Source organism: Oculina patagonica, chromosome 7, assembly GCF_052425735.1.
Source record: "Oculina patagonica isolate OP01 chromosome 7, crgOcupat, whole genome shotgun sequence".
NCBI classification, from domain to species: Eukaryota; Metazoa; Cnidaria; class Anthozoa; order Scleractinia; family Oculinidae; genus Oculina; species Oculina patagonica.
Genome location: NC_135764.1, coordinates 18,519,072 through 18,537,395, shown reverse-complemented (window position 1 = coordinate 18,537,395; position 18,324 = coordinate 18,519,072). Strand labels below are relative to the sequence as shown.

General features: G+C 38.8%; 2 protein-coding genes across 3 annotated transcripts; both read right to left on the bottom strand.

Moving 5' to 3' along the window:
• Nucleotides 1–190: 190 nt before the first annotated feature.
• Nucleotides 191–7,563, bottom strand: LOC144661448 (uncharacterized). 2 transcript variants are annotated; one of them, XM_078522222.1, is made up of 8 exons: nucleotides 7,491–7,563; nucleotides 7,318–7,392; nucleotides 6,628–6,714; nucleotides 5,741–5,767; nucleotides 4,058–4,795; nucleotides 3,816–3,845; nucleotides 2,785–3,714; nucleotides 191–1,352 (listed from the first exon to the last, which is right to left on the bottom strand). In XM_078522222.1, the coding sequence occupies exons 3-8, from the start codon at nucleotides 6,683–6,685 to the stop codon at nucleotides 568–570; spliced, it is 2,568 nt and encodes an 855-aa protein (XP_078378348.1). In that variant the 5' UTR covers nucleotides 6,686–6,714; nucleotides 7,318–7,392; nucleotides 7,491–7,563; the 3' UTR covers nucleotides 191–567. The 2 variants fall into 2 exon arrangements, with proteins under 2 accessions (XP_078378348.1, XP_078378349.1); XM_078522223.1 differs by having other exon boundaries at nucleotides 7,318–7,389; nucleotides 7,491–7,510.
• Nucleotides 7,564–8,306: 743 nt separating this feature from the next.
• On the bottom strand, nucleotides 8,307–12,966 carry LOC144660402 (uncharacterized). The gene is made up of 3 exons (XM_078521016.1): nucleotides 12,827–12,966; nucleotides 12,097–12,225; nucleotides 8,307–11,404 (listed from the first exon to the last, which is right to left on the bottom strand). Exons 2-3 carry the CDS (start codon nucleotides 12,155–12,157, stop codon nucleotides 9,315–9,317), a joined length of 2,151 nt encoding a protein of 716 aa, XP_078377142.1. The 5' UTR covers nucleotides 12,158–12,225; nucleotides 12,827–12,966; the 3' UTR covers nucleotides 8,307–9,314.
• Between the last annotated feature and the right edge of the window lie 5,358 nt (nucleotides 12,967–18,324).

The following is an 18,324-nucleotide window of genomic DNA, read 5'->3' as shown; positions in this document are numbered from 1 at the left end:
CCATTTTAATACCGAGAATACCGATATGGTCTATTGATAAACGTACAGGTCTACGGAAGCTTTCAAAAATAGCCATATCTATTTCTTTGTGTACATTCTTACCCGATGGAAAAAGAAATGATTCAGTTGCAGGTTAAATGATCTGTTTTCGAGTGCTTTCATTCTTTTAATAACTTAAGAGTAAAAACAGTTCTAAAAGTGAATTAATTTTATTATAGATTTACATTCAAACGCATGGCATTCTTAATGACATCCCTCTCAACACCCGTGTTCAAGACTGCCAATTAACATTAATTAACAATGTCAACATCGTCTTATCGCCCTGATTATTCAAGTACCGATTATGATTTGCAATTTATCACCAAATATTCCTTCGATTGTGAATAATATATTTTAGCTACAGTATAACTGGTCAAATACCTAGACTATGACGGATTCACGGCTAAAGATTAAAAAATATATCTGAAATGCAAAAAGACTTTAGGGTTTATTATGTCTTTTTATGCCTATGTGCAATGAGCAAGTGTCCTGGTTTTTAACTGTTTTAATTGGTGTGATTCAATGTAGTCAAAGCGATTTATCTTTAACCTTCTTTGAGCTTTTCTTGGGCTTTGTTATTTTATTTTTCTGGTAGTGGTGTTTGTCCTTTCTGCTAGTTTTGCTTTCAAACTCTCTTCTAAATAAGCCATTAGGTGCATCACCCATACTTGTCATACCAGGATTACTCATCCCGGCGAACCCATTAATACCTCCCATTCCTTCTAATCCATTCATCCCATTGTTCATTCCTTCCATATTCGGCATACCTCCCATTCCAGCAAAACCTCCAGCTCCATCCATATTTCCAATGCCGCCCATATCGCCTAAGCCCCCTGGCATGTCATGCATTGGTCCCATACCACCTAAGCCCTCCGGCATGTTCTGCATTGGTCCCAATCCCCCCATGCCTTCCGGCATGTCATGCATCGGTCCCATACCTTCCATACCACCAGGCATAGATTGCATTGGTCCCGTATTTTGCGGCATATCCTGCATTTGACCCATCCCTCCCATCTTGTTCGTGCCAGACATGCCTCCCATGCCTCCCATGCCTCCCATGCCTCCCATCCCACCCATTCCATTCATAGCAGCCATACCGCCCATTCCTACCATTCTTCCTCCCATACCTCCTCCACCTCCTCCCATATTTGGTCTTCCTCCCGTTCCGCCATTAGCGTTTTTCCAAGCACTGGTAAATTGGTTTTGCATCTGTTTTTCAATTCCCGCCATCGCCTGCTGTTGCATTTGTTTCATTGCAGAATTCATTGCAGAATTGTAAAACATCTCGGGAGTTGCTGCATCAGTGCTCACACCTACGAGATTATAATGATATGAAATTACTACTTAAAGTGACTTTAGCCCGCCAATTTGTGTCACAGATATGTAGGGGTGTAGAATGGCAACTCGAAACTCGAGTAAACGTAGCCGATTTTTTTCTCCTTATTTACGTTTTTCGCGCTGGTTGGTCACGAAATGGGGGTTTATGAAAATAGCACTACTACAAATCGCCAAAATCCGCTATCAAGCTATCTTAATTCCGAGATTGAAATAGCCAAATATGCGCTAGGGTAATAAGTTATTCATAATTCATACTGTTCTATGGACAATTCTGCACCCCTAGGTATCGATCTTAAGCATTTTAGGCCAGAAATTATGGTATAACTGTTTGGTTGCCATGTAATAATGGCTATTTTATCCATTGGTAATAGCCACTGAACTAATCAACATGCTGTTTTCAAATCTGAAGTACGCATGTGATATTATTATTAAATATAATCAACCCAATGACCGACTATTGAAAACCGCGCAATCTGTCAACAATCAATAGTAGGCTGTTTGTGCGTGCGATACATTGTGGCCGGCATTAAAACTGAAACGTATTAAGCAAAACCATCAACATATCAGTTAATAACGTTTCATCGATATTCTATGCTAAATAGAACGGCCACTGGGTTATGGTAATTAATAATTGTATTGACTTTAATATCAGTAGGTGAATCAGACCTTCCCCCTTTTGCTAACTTTTAGGTGTTAGAAACCTCAAGCTCGCAGTCTGATTGTTAAATATGAAACACCTGAAGATGTCATAAACTAGTATGCAATAACCAATTGTTCCACTCAATCTCGCCGTACATGAACGTAACGCCGATTTGACCCTAAATCGCCTCGTCAGCTATAAGCTCATGTACAGTACCGTTTCGTGGAATAATTGCTATGTATCATTCTTTCCTGATGCCTTCTCGTACATTTTTGTTACAATAAACAATTTTTTTTGAAAAATTTAAAGGGTTTTTATTGCAGTATCTCTTTTGGTTTCATATTAAGCAGAATCTGCTATTAACTCAATGGCAAACCTTAAGAATTAGAAAAATGTTTAATATTGAAAACTTGTGTTTAAAACCTGACACAGTCTAGCACTCGTTTTATTTGTTGGTGACGTCACATACAAAAACTCTCCTCAATTTTTTGTTCAGGAGAGGCAACCGTGGTCTTTAGGAAGAGAAGAGAAGACAATCTCGAATACTCCAAAAGGAATAAAACATAACCTTCAATAAAATAGTTTTTCCTGTCGGCTAGCTGTCCTCAAAAAGCATGTTCGAAATAACAAATGTTTAGCAGTTTTTAATTAACACAGTCTTTTCCTCGTACCTAATTAAGACCTCCGCCCAATCTCTGGGTAAAAATAATGAAGTGTCTCATGCAGGTAATACGGAGGCCCTCAGCGCTTCCTTTCATGTTGTTTACCTGATGTTTTTCCTCGCTTTTCAGTCACGTCTTTCTTTGATGCCACAGATGACTGTCTTTTGTTTCCTTTGCCTATCTTGTGGCCGTTGTGTTTCACTTTATCTTTCTTGTGAGGCTTTTCAATTTTTGCTATTTTTGTTTTTCTGTCATAAGTAGCATCATAGCCGTCGTCCATTTCGTTCTCTGGGCCTTCGTTGAAGTGTTCTTCGAAGGCAGCACGTTCACGGGCGGGAACTAAATATGGCTCATCATCATCGTCGTCAAAACCCTCATCATCAAAGTCCTGCTCGTTGTCAAAGTAGCGAGGTCTGTGAAAAGGACGGAAATAAGGCATCCGCTCCCGATCTTCGTATCCTAATGGAACTTTATCTCGTCCAACTGCAGATTCGTCGATCATAGGAGCCATTGGCCCCATAGGCTCCCTTAGTTCTCCTCCAAATCCTCTCGTGAAATAAGGGTTTACTCCATGAAAGTAATCATCGTTGCTCCTGAGAGTGTCTCGTTCATACGCATTGTTGCCAAAGTTTTCCATCTCGCCCATGTCTGCCATGCGGTTGCCATACATTCCTGCCATCCCCATGTCTCCCATCCCTCCGAACCCAGCCATTCCGCCCATACCTCCCATTCCACCCATACTATCCATGCCGCCCATACCGCCCATGCCACCCATGCTGTCCATCCCTCCTCCCATTCCTCCCATACTTTGCATGCCACCCATTCCTCCCATACTTCCCATGCCTCCCATACCACCCATTCCTCCCATTCCACCCATTCCCCCCATTCCACCCATTGCTCCCATGCCTGGCATTCCTTTGGCAGCCGACATAGCAGCCTTGAATTGGTTTTGCATTTGTTCTTGTATCACTGACATAGCTTGCTGTTGCATTTGCTTCACCATCGGGTTGTCTGGCTCTTCAGAATCGTCTTTGTCTAAAATAATGAGAGGAGACCAAATTTTAAATGTAACACCTATAGCTTTTAAACAAATTAACATAAAACCTCAAGACTCAATTTTGCTAAGAAATATGTACCTGCTTCTTGACTTGGCGCTTCACTGGGTTCTATGGAAAAAAAATGTTATCTGTAATCATTGCGATAAGAACACTTGAAAAGAACACTCATTGTGGTTCGTAGAATTGGCAATGTATTTATCTTTATCGCTACTGCAATCGAACAATATACGACTTTTCTCAGTAATAGGTTGGTTGTTTGTAGATTAGCTCTTAGACACGGGTTGTGGTTAAGTAAGAAAATAGAAGAAAGTAGACCTCACCATCTGGGCTCTGAGGATGCGGCTCTGCATCACTTCCCGGGCCACTCTTGCCATCGTCTGACATTCCAACTGGCACAACTGGAGGTGCTTCTCCCTCGGCTCCACCCGGAGAAATCTTCAAATCAGGGGGAAGTTTAGGGTGGTCTGGTCCAGCAGCAATAGCCGCATAAGGATCTGTTTTGCCTTTGTCAAATGCTTTAGGATCTACGCCAGAACCACTTCCACCCTCAGAATCCTCGAGATGTGTGTCATGACTGGATGAGATATTTCCACTTGTTGTATTTGGTAGAACTGCGCTTACTAATTTGTCGATTGCTTTGAGTGTCGATGTAGTATTCAAGTCTTGAAATTGGCTGGCATTCTTAATTCCATCTCTAACTTTGCTAAGTGGGACGCCTGTTGACACTCCTGCATTGTTGCTGCTATCCAACTTACTACCTTGGTTCAACTGCGAAGCAAAATTAGTAAATTCCTTTCTGTCAGGACTCACACTACCAGGCTTTGCGGTTTTGAGCTTATGAAAGAGTCTTAACAAGTTTTTATGAATGCTTGTCTGAAGACTTTTGATTTTACTTTTGTCTTTGAGGACAGGGGCGTTGTTTGCTTCGTCCTCGACACAGTCGTCTTGTAGGGATGACTTCTTTAAAACTCTTTCAGCATCATCGGGATGTGGGATATGAGAATCACTGCTTTTCTGATGAGATTTACCGGACAAACTGCGAACTTGATTAGCGCAACCTAAAAATTGAAATAAAGACATAAAATAATATAGGATCAGATAAATGAATACGAATGGAAAGCGTTGTTGCTTGGACAGGCATGCTCTTCAATTGAAAGAATAAATCTTTGTTCGCTGCGTGGCAAAAACGTTATTTAAAGTGCCAAGTTAAGTTTATAATAAACCAAACGTTTCGGGCTCAGCCCTTCATCAGTGCTAAAGGGCTAAGCCCGAAACGTTTGGTTTATTATGAACTTAACTTGGCACTAAAATAATATAATAAAATCAGGTTTATTTTCAGTGCTTTTGAATCCCCCTTTCTGAATAATAATAAATATGTCACGATAAAATGGTCCTATTTGACGAAATTGTTATCATCCGTTTTGAAGACCAATGTATCTTGATCAGTGCATGATGTGGCCACAAACGCAAATGCGTTCAGCGTCAAATACAATTAGGCAAGTAGACTACAGCGTGAAAAGAGTTAAAATGCTATTGATATAAATGCTTTGAAGGGTTTTACATTTATTTACATCTATTGATTTATTCACATTTGTTGCAGCTTGATAAATATATAAGACAAGCTGACGATTCAAAGGGAGATTTGTGTTCCTAATAATGTGTTTCGGCGGATCTTCCCGCACAAAACTGTACATCTACTAGGAAACTTTTCATTTAACGGCAATATCGCCTTCATCCATCAGGAGAGCAACACTCTGTGTCAGTGTGAAGGCCTCGGATATGAAAGCATCTTAGGTGGACTGAAGTAATATATTATATACTTTTATGAAAAAGGGTCTTAACTTCAGAAAAGTAAAGGATGCTTAGCCATAATTACTTAGCCCGTTTTATCTTTTTGGTAGGCTGTGAGATTAAACAATAATTATGTTGACGTTATTGGGGAAGCATGCTGCCGGAAAACATAGAAATTTTGTTTCTTATTGTAACTCTACAAATATAAATACCTTTTGATGGTCTGCCACAAGAAATGTCTGCAATTAAAAAAGAAGTATGGTTTATAGAACGTCTTAAAGCATCTAGAATAAAACGCGACTACTCGAATGCTGCTTAAACTGGACTTAACGGATTTTGTTCCCCTGGCTTAAGGATAAAAGTGACGGGAAGTGCGATGGATTTTGGGGGTATGAAATAAAAACGTTTTTTTGGGAGGCAGTTAAACTAGTTTTTAGGGACGTGATTTTCCTCAGTAGAAGTGCCTTTTTATGTCGTTATGCATTCAAAGGTATGTTTAGGGACTTAACCATGTTTAGCAAGCAGAATGTGATACCGTAAAATTCCGGTTATAAGCCCCCCCCCGCTTATAAGCCCCCCCGGTTATAGGCCCATCAACCTGGAAACAAAAAAATACATCCGGTTATAAGCCCCCCCGGATATAAGCCCCCATCTACCGGATGACAGTACTGAACAGGGCTAAATGTTGCTTTTTTGTGAGTTTTTAACTTAAAAACGTATTTTGATCAACACTCCCGAGGCTCGTTTCGAAACGTTTTTTTCCTTCCGCTTATAAGCCCTCTCGAATATAAGCCCCTCCGCTTATAAGCCCACCCAAAAACCCTTACGAAGTTGTATAAGCCCAGGGCTTATAACCGGAATTCTACGGTATTCGCCATATTGGTATCTTTTGGGGTGTTAAACAACGGTTTTATTTGCGTACACCCTTTAGGTTTTCCTTGTGTACCCCTCGCCCCCGTCCCCTATGGGTCGTAGCGTATTTTAATCGCTCACTTTAAGAAGAAACTGTTTCTTAGTCTTCAGGCGATAAAGAACACCTGCTGCGTCCTTTAACGCACCAATACTTTTGTTTTCAAAATAACTGGTACCGGTTTTTCACCTGTAAACAAGATGACTGCTAAAATCAGCGAAAGGAGCATTGGACGTTTTCTTGCCATTCTTCAATTCCTCGCATCTGCTAGTAAGGCTAGTAAAAGAAAAGAACAACGTGCCTTACTAAAAACCTCTCAATAATGTTTCCATTATACTACTAAAGATCACGTCAATAACATATAAAAATGGGACTTAGATATGAAAAGAATAAGCGAAGCAACCATTAAGCCGAAGAGTATATCTAGAAATATTGAAAACAAGAATACATCTTGAATACAAGAATATATTTTGAATCGTAAAATAAATAACACTTCAGATTTTTACCATCGGGGAATAAGTAAATTTATTTTCGGTCTTTGCCGTAATATGGTCATTTCCCTTGCAATGTTTATGTTTTTACAGGTTTACCTACGCTTGCGGAATTGCTTTTGTTGACGTGTTTCAATGTTTTTTTTTAGCGTTCACAAGACTAAGAATAATATCTCAATTTCTCGCGTTTGTCCTCGCACTGTTACAAGGAATATACCTTTCTTCAGTGTCAACGAAACTTGATTTAATTCTTGCAAGAGATTATTATCACCACAGACGCTCAAAATGCTACCATATCAAAACAATTATCTAATGGAAAGTCATTATAAACTACAAGCGCAGTGGTAAACGGGATTATCTCAAAAATACACGTTTTTATAAAACTTACCGCAGGCTGAGGTACTGTTGACGATATTGGTCAAAGAAATCTGCGCCCAAGTCACAAGAGATCAAATCTCGGCTGCTGATGTAAGAATAAAATATTTTTGTAACCCAGATCATAAAATTGTAGTTATTTACCAATTAAATATTTACATAAACAGTCCAAAATGTTTTACTTACGTCGCTAGGGACACTACAGGATATTATGGATTAAAAAAGCGAAACTTGCATCTAGTCAAGACCTAAGGAACATCACCAAAGTAGGCGTGAGAGAAAGTTTAACTATAATTTACCTTTAACACAAATTAAACACTACCAGAATAGAGGGTTAAAGGTCGTTATGGTCTCCAGCGCCAGGTGAAAAACAGCATTGACCCCTCAAAGTGTTTTTGAGGTCATTAAAGCCAGGCATTAATTCAATTGGGTCGCACAACTAGAACCTGCCGATCTGAGTCAAGTGATCCGCTAAATGTAAATTTGACGCCTCAAAGAACTTACCTAAAATTGCGACGGAGCTATAAGAACTTTAAAAAACCTTCTTTTGTCTACGACGTTTACACAGGCTGCACAGTAGGCGTTGTCGTGTCAATTCCGTGGTGGAACGTTTTTTAATGACTACCACTATGACTACGCAAATGTCAGAGGTCCACTGACGGCTTGCTGTGCCAAACAGTTACACTGCCAATCCTTAGATATAATTCCGTTTATGTTTATAAGACTGCTTTTTAATGTTATGTTAATGCTCCAACAGTCGCTAACTTTGGAACATACTTGGAAAATATTATACCTTGGAATGCATCACAAACGGCCTTCCGTGGTGTATCAAGTTTTACACTCTGAATATTTTCATTTTTGTAAAAGTCTGCATTATACCAATTCTGTAACAAACCGAGAATCGTCCATCGATGTAGAAAGGAGGGAGGGCTAAAAGGATAAGGGGACTTTAACCGGAATAATAACAGGAGACATTCCGGACCAGCTGGGGTGCGTCTTCCGTGTTTTGGACGCGAGACACCTTATATCGGGGCTTGTTTTGAGCTATCAACTGGATGTGGAGGAAGGATGAAGGTGGATATCCTAACATCCTAAACAGGTGGAGTAGCAGTATTCCTAGTCGCTTCTTGCTTGAAAAACTGCACATAACCAGTGGCAATAGACCAGCATGTTCACGAACCTTAACAACTTAGCGTTATGCTAAAAAAACTGACTTAGATCAACGAAAAGTCGACTAAAACAAAACACATTATATAGCAGAAGAACGTTTATTGTTGTCTTTATATTACAAATCATCTGTCTACGGATTAATTTTAGTCGGATTAATGGACTTTCGTCGGTTTTATTATAGGTTATAAAAATAAATATAAGCATTTACATCTTATGTTTGGCGGACTGAATGTTTAGCTGTTCAATCTCAAGTGTCATGCATGTGCACCTTTCAGTTTTTTTTACTTATCTCAAAGTTACACGACTGTAAACACCAGAGTTATATTGACGTCTACTGGGCGTTTTGAAAGAAGTAAAATTATTAAAGTTATTTACCGTTTGCTAAGCATTTTGATTAATTCAGGAAAAACGTGGATTGTTCTTCCACTAAGAGTTTCTGTCAGCCAACGATAATCATTGCTCATTTCTATACTTGGATTATAAGTTCAAGTTGGTTTTTACAATATCTGTGATCACAACAACGCATATTTTTAGCTTCTGTTTATGGCCATTCATGGCTATTCTCATCTCAGCTGTAATTCCTCCAAAAAGCCACCTAAGATTGTCGTTGATATAAAGGGCACGTTTTCCTCGTATAACACATGCACCTATAAATAAATTCAAAATCTTGTTTTCAGTTCTCCTTGACCGGTGGTACAGTGTGTCCAATATTTATTTTTTGTTATCAACCTTCCTTCTTTTTTGTTGTGTAAAGTGATTTTGGCTTAGAGGTTTGGTAACCTTCCGAAGGGTTTTCCGGGGAGCTGCAAGTGAAATTGGTTTTAAGTGTAATTTTGAGTGCTACTCCCATATGCGATGATCACCAGAGCTATCTCCGCTTGTTTCAACGGTGGACAAGTTCCTATTGTTAATCATTTTGTCTTCTTGAGACGGCATTATGCTGATTCCACTAGACTCTGTACTTCCAGATCGTTCTGAGCTCATTGAGCTGATTCTGCTTCGAAGGCTTAAGGAACTCTCCCCCATTGCTTTGGTCTCAAAATCACCTTGACTTTGGTCGTGATAGAACTTTTTCTCTGCTTCTTCGTCGCTGTCCTTGAAATCGCCATAGTCTTCCGTGTTATAAGAGTCATCTACTCCAGTTTGTTCTGGAGTTTCGCGAATGGCTGCTTCTTCATCAAATGCCCCATCACCCCCACCCTTAACAGTACCAATTGTATGTCCCATTAATGCGTCGTACATCTCATCCTGCTGAGCAGCCACTTTTTCCTCAAGATGAGCTGCCTCTTCAAACTTTTTCTGGGATTCCGAAGTTTGTTTCTTATTGTCTTCTTCACCAGTGGATGGGCTGCTTGCAGTATTTATCGTCGATTGACTAAGTGGAGATTGAATTGGACTAGCAACTGTGGGCTGACTGGTGATCTTTGACTCTTTTGCGTCGCTTGCTTGACCTGCAGTCAAGGGGTTTTTGGTTTTATTTAACATCTCATGAATTTTGTTGAAGAACTCTGTCTCTGCTTTATAGAGTTCTTGCCGTGCTAAGAATGCCTTAACCAACTTTTGAGCTGTACCAAAAGCTTTTCTCGCAGCAAGACGTTCTTTGGACAAAATGATTGGCTGAAGATGTTGTTTTTGCTGCTGTTGTTTTTGTTCCTGTGCTGCATTAGAAAAGGATAACTGTTTCTCCTTTTGCTGCTCTTTTATTGGATTCACGTGTTGTGCTGCATTTGATTGCTCAAGAGAAATATGTTGCGCACTTTGTTTCAGAGTATTTGGTTGCTGAGTCTGGGATTGGCTGTTTTGGTTTACGTTTATGGTACTATTTTTTCGTGGGCTTGTTGAATCTTCGGTCAAGTTCTTTAAAACACTAAGATGGGCAGCCTTCAATATGTTAGTTATGAACGAAGTGTAGTTTTCCAGAAGAGCCTGAGTTTCACCGACTGGTTTTGATTTGCCGAGGTTTACTTTTGACTCCACAGAAGAATTACCTGCTGCGGGGGAATTTATTTTCATAAAGTTGCTTTGCTCTTTATTTCTTAATTTCTGAAATGGAATATCGCTGATGAGAATGCCAGCTTTATCTTGAGTGTAGTTTGCTTGTTTCAGTTCCTCTAATAGGAGATCTTTTAGGATCTTTAATTGCGTGGCATCGTTTTTTGATTGATTAGCTTTGATACTAGTTTCAGGGGTTCTAGGGACCATGTTGTTGGTATTTGTTTGTTGATCGACAACTTTAGTCTTATTTCTTTCCATTTTCTCAGCTTCCCGTACAGCCATTTCAAGTAGAGCTACAGCATTGGTCAATTTAGTGTTATTAAGGTGACCAATGTCCGCTGTGGTGGTCGTGTCCTGTCCAACGCTATCCCAGACAATTTGCTTGGCTCTCGCAAACGCTGCTCTCGTTAAATCCGGATTAAATGGCTTCCCATGCTCAACGATGCTTCTCAATTCTGGAAATAATGGAAACGAATCCGTCACCATGACTTCGTCGTCACCTTTTAAGGAAATGTTGGCAGACTTAACCGCGGGTTTTGTCAGTTTTTGTTTATTTGACTTCTCGTGATGTTTTGACATATTTTCGAGCTGGGTATTGACTCTTTCAAGAAATTTAACTGTTTCCTTTAATGTATTTTGTGTATTAAATAGCTGCGCTGTTTTGTTTTTGTGACTTCCATTGCGCTGAATAGGTAGCTTGCTAAATCCCTCAGCTAATTTCAAAACAGAGGCAAGGCCGCCTAGATGTCGATGGCGATGTCCACGGTGGTGGCGACGAGTTGGAGGAACTTCCGGTCTCATGAACACTTTGATAACGTTTGGAACTCGTCTTACAGAAGATGCAAGATTTGACGCTTTTCCACCAGATTCCATCTCCCGCATAGCATCGGCGAGGAAGTCCCTTTTATCATCGTTTTCCTTTGGTTTGGCTTTCCCTAAGAAAGAATGATTTTGGGTTTGAAACAGTTTCATTTAAGTAGGCTCATAACGGTTTTCAGCACTTTCTAGCACTAATACTTTGACGAGTCAGTACTACAGATACTTTACAGTTACTGCAGCAATTAAAATACCCAAAAAAATTCTAATCACAGCTGAACAAGTTGTGGCCATTTTCAATACGTTACTTGTAACCATAGCAACAGTAAAATATGTTAAAAATACCCATAATTTTCGCTTAAAGTGCTTATAACTCAAAAACAAGCTCGGTGACCCCCATTTTTTATGATGGAATAATGATCGGCATGTTAAGATACAACCTTTTGGCAAAGTTTTTAAAAATTCTGTATTGTGGGTTCAGGGCCAACTTAAATTTTCGAAAATTTTCTGTTTACCTATATGTGTATTGTTTGGGGCTTTAGTTCCTTTTTGTGAGTTGGAGTCATCTCCCAAATTAATTTTGATTAAGGCAGAATACTTATTGGTTTAACAGTTTGGAAAACGAAAATTTCATATGCTGCTTATTATTTTGTCGATGATTTATTGACACAAAAAGCGGCATAAGCTACAGGACAATTATGCAATCAATTAGTGTAATTAATAAAGGCGATTGCAATTATGCGCGATAATCAGTAAGGACGGTTAGCGAGATTCATCGAAAGGACCGAGCATGCATTATTTCTTCTCTAACCTGAATGGGAAGCACAGATTGTTGGCAAATAAAGAATTAAGAAGAGCGACAATATTCTCATGTCTGCGTTGTCCGTTGCGCCTGGCCTTGTGGTCACATTTGTCGTTTATTATCCAGAAATGTACAAATCTACAGAAAGAGAACAGTTAACGCAGTTTTAACACAATGAACTAAAAAATAAAACACAACGAACTTAAAAAGTAAACTGAAAATAATATAACAACGACAGTCAAAGCCATCCATGTATGGAATCGGCAGGTGTTTAACACAAGATTCGTCTCGCTGTAAAAACATCACCTGTTATCCTAACAATATTTTCCTTACTTCAGTATCATTAAGATAAAATAAAAATCACTAGAGGAAGGCAATTTAATTTAAAATTTCTGTGTCATGTGCAAGTGACTGCTGCTAAAATGCAAATTTGAATATCTCAGATTTTGTTATCTCAAACACTTATGGTTTAACTCAATGATAATCTAATTTGTCTTATAGTGAAATTATATCGCTTATATAGTTTCCATGCGATAATGCATGTCGCTAAAATAAAACAGTAACTTACTAACCAGACAAAACAAATAATTTTCCCAGGTTATATTATTAAGCAAAATGTGCCTGGTCAGAATGACGACAGAGTTATATTCAATAACAAAATAACACAATTAATTAACTGTAGGTTGTTATTGTTCAGTTTATAAGAGAACATATTGTTCAATTTCAACATTGACCTTACCTTTAGCGCTGATATTCATCGGTTTATCATAAAAGTCTCTTCCCGTCCGTTAGCCATGTTTTTCAGACAGGCTAGTTGTGATGATGTAATGTGGACCTCGACTAAGGTCACGCTGCCCCAGTAATGACCGCTGTACCCTGCCGTGTTCAACATGACCTGAATTGCATTTCAAATCTTCCATATAGTTTTACCTGCATACAGATGGGTGAGTTCACACCAGTGAGTTCTATTATTTTGCTCAATTTGAGTTCTTGTCATTCATTGAATCCGTTAGCGATACAAAGGCGAGAAGTTAATGTATCCGATTTTGAAGAGGTTTATACTGGTTTTCGTAGAATTAAGAGACTAGGAGTATTTCTACCCCCTCTGGATGAGATGCTTGTTCATCGCAGGGTTCCATCCAGCATTTTATTCACTGGTACCCCATTTTACACCAGGTTGGAGAGAAGCACTCTGAGAGTAAAGTGTCTTGCTCAAGAACACAACGCAATGACGCTAGGACTCGAACCCAGATCGCTCGATCCGGAGTCCAGAGTCCAACTATCAGGCCACAGCACCTCCCACAAAGAGACTGGAAAGGAAACTATGCTTACTAACAACCCTGTAACAAACAGGTTTACGAGATCAGTTATTGGTTAAATTCTCGTCATTTTCTACGACATGCACACAGAACACAACATTAAAATTCCTTTTTTAGTTGGATATTTTGGTGTGCTTGATGTATTTCTCGTATCCTCTCAAATAGAGAGAGGAACATGAAGAACATATTAAAGTGCTACTAGTATGAAATTTGTATCTTCTCTAGTGCAACAACAACAAGTGCTTTATATTTAACAAGTACTCTAAATGAGAAGAAAAATGCTGTTTACTGTTTTCCTATATCTCTTTTCTCTAATAATAATAATAATAATAATAATAATAATAATAATATTTAATATTTATATTGCGCATTTTCTATAAAATAATCAAATGCGCAATACAAACATTACAATAGATACAAAAATAAGAACCTATTTACAATCTTTAGAAAATTAAAAACGAAACCTACACTATTTACAATTAGCTATAAGAAAAAAAATCTTAATATAAACTAACAAAATGCCTTACTAAATAAAAATGTCTTAAGTTTCTGTTTAAAATCACTTTTAGTACATGTAGATCTAATGCTTATGGGAAAACTGTTCCAAAGCCGTGGCGCTGCCGCCAGGAAGGATCGATCCCCCATGGTAGCTTTTGTGAAACGCTTTGGGGTGCTCAGAAGAATTCCCTTGTTATTTCGCCGTAAATCATAGCGGGATGGCGGTAAAACAGAAATTAAATCGATGAGATATTTAGGGGCTGAGCCCTGGAGTACTTTAAAGGTGATCAAAAGGATTTTAAACTCGATACGTAGGCGGATAGGCAACCAGTGAAGTTGTTTAAGGAGCGGCGTAATATGACAGTGTTTAGGTGCGCGGAAGATCAATCGCGCACTGACATTCATGCACGTTGGAGTTTTTTCATGTGATGGTCGGGAACTCCATAGAGTAGACTGTTGCAATAGTCTAACCTACTGGTTATAAATGCATGAATCAGTTTCTCAGTACATTCACAAGTGAGGTATTTCCGTATGTGTCGGATATTATACAGATAAAAGAATGCACTACCACAGGTCTTTGTTATATGCGTTGCCATATCCATGTGCGAGTCGAACCAGGAGCCCAGATTTTTCGCCGAATATATGGGAATTACATCAACATCGCCAACCCTAATACTGCTAACAGACACTTTAGATAGCTGCTTGCTCGTGCCGATCACCAAGAACTCAGTCTTTTTTATCGTTCAACATCAACTTAACATTAATCATCCATGAACGAACATCAGCGATGCATTTCTCCATAGCATCTAGCGCCTCAGCTTCACACGTACTCTCTGATGGGGGAAACGACAAGTATAATTGAGTATCATCTGCGTACGAGTGTGCAGACGGCAGGTGAGATTTAATAATACTGAAAAGTTTGCTAGCATAGATGGTAAAAAGCAGGAGACCAAGGCATGAACCCTGAGGCATCCCACATTCTAGGCCAAACTTTTTAGATAGAGCACCATTAATTGTAACCTGCTGCGATCGACCTCTCAAATAGGATCGAAACCATTGAAGAGCTGACCCGCGTACGCCGAGCAGTGACTGAAGTCTATGTATAAGAATGTCATGGTCCACAGTATCAAAGGCGGCGCTGAGGTCAGTATCAAGGCGGCTCTAGCAAAGTAATGACGTCATAGACTCAACCAAATTCTGATCAAATATGGAGAAAGTGATATCTCTACCAATTTGTACCGGAACTCTCTGATTCTTTGCAGTCATTCTCTGCTAGTTGTGTTTCACAATATGAACTTAACAATTTGGTTACCATGGTGACATACTAGATTCCAGATACCCCTGTAGCTAAAGGCTTTTCTGGCCAATTCTGGCATTATTTTTTTATATATGCGCGCTTTACTTGCCTGATTGGACAAGCATATGAATGTATTAGACAGATGTCTTGTCCAGTTTTTATTTTTCCGAACAAGGGGGAGAAGGCGCTTTTCTTTGACGCCGGGTGCCTGGAAACGGTACAAGTCTGTGTAAATCAAGCCGTTGCTAAGAACGACGTCACCAAAAGTTTTGTTTTTTCTCAGAGAGATTTAAATATCAGTGACTGCATGCGTGTGAAATGCGGCGGTTTTTGCGTTTGATGTTTCACGCCGCTGAGATGTGTTTTTGCAAGATTTCTCACCTAATGTTTTACGTGACTGAGAATGTTTTGGCGGCGTGGAATAACAAGCGAAAAATGTGTCACGGATGACATTTTTAAATGTCACCTTAAAACAACTAAAAAATGGTATATCATTTCAGAATCATTTAATTTGCAAGCCTTAATTTTCGCAACCCTTAATTTTGCCAGACTGGTCACCGTTATCACTGTTTGTTGTTTTGATTTCCGGCAAACTTCAAAGGAGCAAACAAAATGCAAATAGCTATTGCGTTTTGTGCACTGTCAAGACCAAAACATGCGAACTAAATAGAGAACTTTGTCAAGTTATTCACTACACCCCCTTAGCAACCATTCGATTGCTACACTCGGTTTCCCGGCACCGCTATGCCGCATTTTTTAGTCGTGTAACAAATAAAGTTTCTCCCCCCCTGTTCCGAACTAAAAATATTAAAATGTTAGAAATAAATTGGCGGGGACAGGAAATGAGTGAGTTACCATGGTAACATAATTTAATTATAACTGTAGGTGTGTCACCTATAGAACTATTACCTTAATGATTTAATTTAGCGCCCGGGGCGCTTATTTACTTTTGGCACCTCAAGGGAGGGCGCTTATTCGAGACAGGGCGCTGATTCGGGACAGGGCGCTTATTTAATTTTTTGAGAAACAACCAAATGTTCAAAACAAAACTTTAATAAGTATTAAAATAACAATAACAGAAACTGTAACAGTAACAAATTGTTGAAAGTTCAGTTACTTTTAAAAGAATTGTTCATTTTAGAAGTAAATATATACATGTACGGTATGGAGAATGTTAATGAGATTATTTATTCGACGTTTATGACTTCAGTTGGGGCAGTTATCCACAATAAGGGTGCTTATTAGAATAGGGGCGCTTATAAGAATGGGGGCGCTTATTGACAAAAACAAATTCGAAGGGGGGGTGGGGGCGTTTATTCGGAAGAGGGCGCTTATTGAAAGGAGGGCGCTAATCGAATCATTACGGTAGTCCGCCAAGTTTCATTGGTCTCTGTAAAAAATAAACGAGATAACTCAAGTTTTGTACTTGAAATAAAATTGGGTTGAGTAGATGACGCCATCAATCCCATAAATGATTGTTTTACTATTTTTTTAAGCTTAAATATCTCCGGAACTAAAATAAATATTTGGAAACGGCAAACGTCATTTTGAATCTTTTGTTAAATACTTTATGAAACGCCAAAAAGCAAGGGATGAAAATTTGATCATAGTAGCACTTAAAATAGTGTAAGGATGTTAATTGAATCAAAAGCTGCTTCCCTGCTTTTCGAAACGAAGGAATGTTTAGCTCACTTGTAAGTCACTACGGTGTTTATACTTTTGATGGGTGCATGAGTAAATGAATAGGCTGACAAACAACTTGCGCTTTCTAAGGCAGTAACGAATAAAATGTTTTTCATTTGCGCTGAGAAATTTATGCTAAAACATTAACAAATTTTTTCGTAGTATTTTTTAATGGTATCTTTTAGTTTCATGAGATTTTGAACCGTATTCAGTTTGCAGGACGCATGGGCCTGCAACATGGCACAAATGCAAAAGTAAACCGTCAATTTGTATTTCGTGAATCTGGGAGCTGTTATCATTTTTATACTGCAACTTTTTGTCACTATTCAATGACACTGAGAAGAATACAATTGTCTCAGTATATGCCTTCTAATTTTTATTATACCAAGACATGCTGCATTTCGGAACAAAAGAATGTTTAGTTGACTAGTAGGTCTAGTTAGTTTCCGGACTTCGATGCTGATGGTCTTCACGAAGACCCTTTCACCGATGAGGATTGAGTTATGGCATAGAAAATGGCTTCCGAATGGGAGTTCTGTTATTATGAAAACATTTTCCTTATTTTGAATTGTTTCAGTTTTTTGGAATTGTTTCAGCGAGACCCACTCGATGTTGGTCTCGCTAAAGCCGTAAGATTTTATTGTTCTAATGTATGGACCAACACAACTGAACGTAATCTTGATAAACTCCAAGCGGTTCAGAACTTTTCGTGTCGCATCATTAGCGGAGCCAGAAAATTCGACCATATTACACCAATACTGAAGCGTTTACAATGGCTTCCAGTCAGAGACTAACTTTACTATCGTCAAGCAATTATGTGCTTTAAGTGCATGACAGGGAGTGCCCCAGGTAACTTGACTGAGCAGTTCATTAAACGCTCCGACGTGTCAAAGCGCTCTACTAGAAACGCACAAGCTCTTGATATCCCACTATTCAGATCTGCTAGTGGACAGAAAACCTTTTACTATCAGGTTGTTAGTCTTTGGAACACTCTGACACCTAAAGTTAAACTTTGCCAATCCCAGAGAGAATTTAAACAATCCTTGAAGCGTCTACTTTTAACGGAATTCTTATGTTAATTAATTTTAATTTTTATTATATTCATAGTATATTTATAATATGTATTTATAGGTTTAAGTATATGTATTTATTTAACTCTGAAAAGCCTCAACAGGGATGGGTTAATAAAATTTGTATGTATGTATGTAAGATTTTCCTCAAGTAAATAAAAAGATCTTTTTTGAAGCAATTCAAATTCGGGGTTTCAAGTTTTGCCTGTTTGAGTGCCTGGTACCTGAGCATTCAGATTAAGAACGATCCCCTTTAAGAACCTGATCAGCCTGATTTCTCAACAGACATCCATTATATAAGAAGAGACATTTCAAGCTGTGGCTACTGTCGAAAGGGAGATATTAAAAAAATCAATTTGTCAAGAATCCA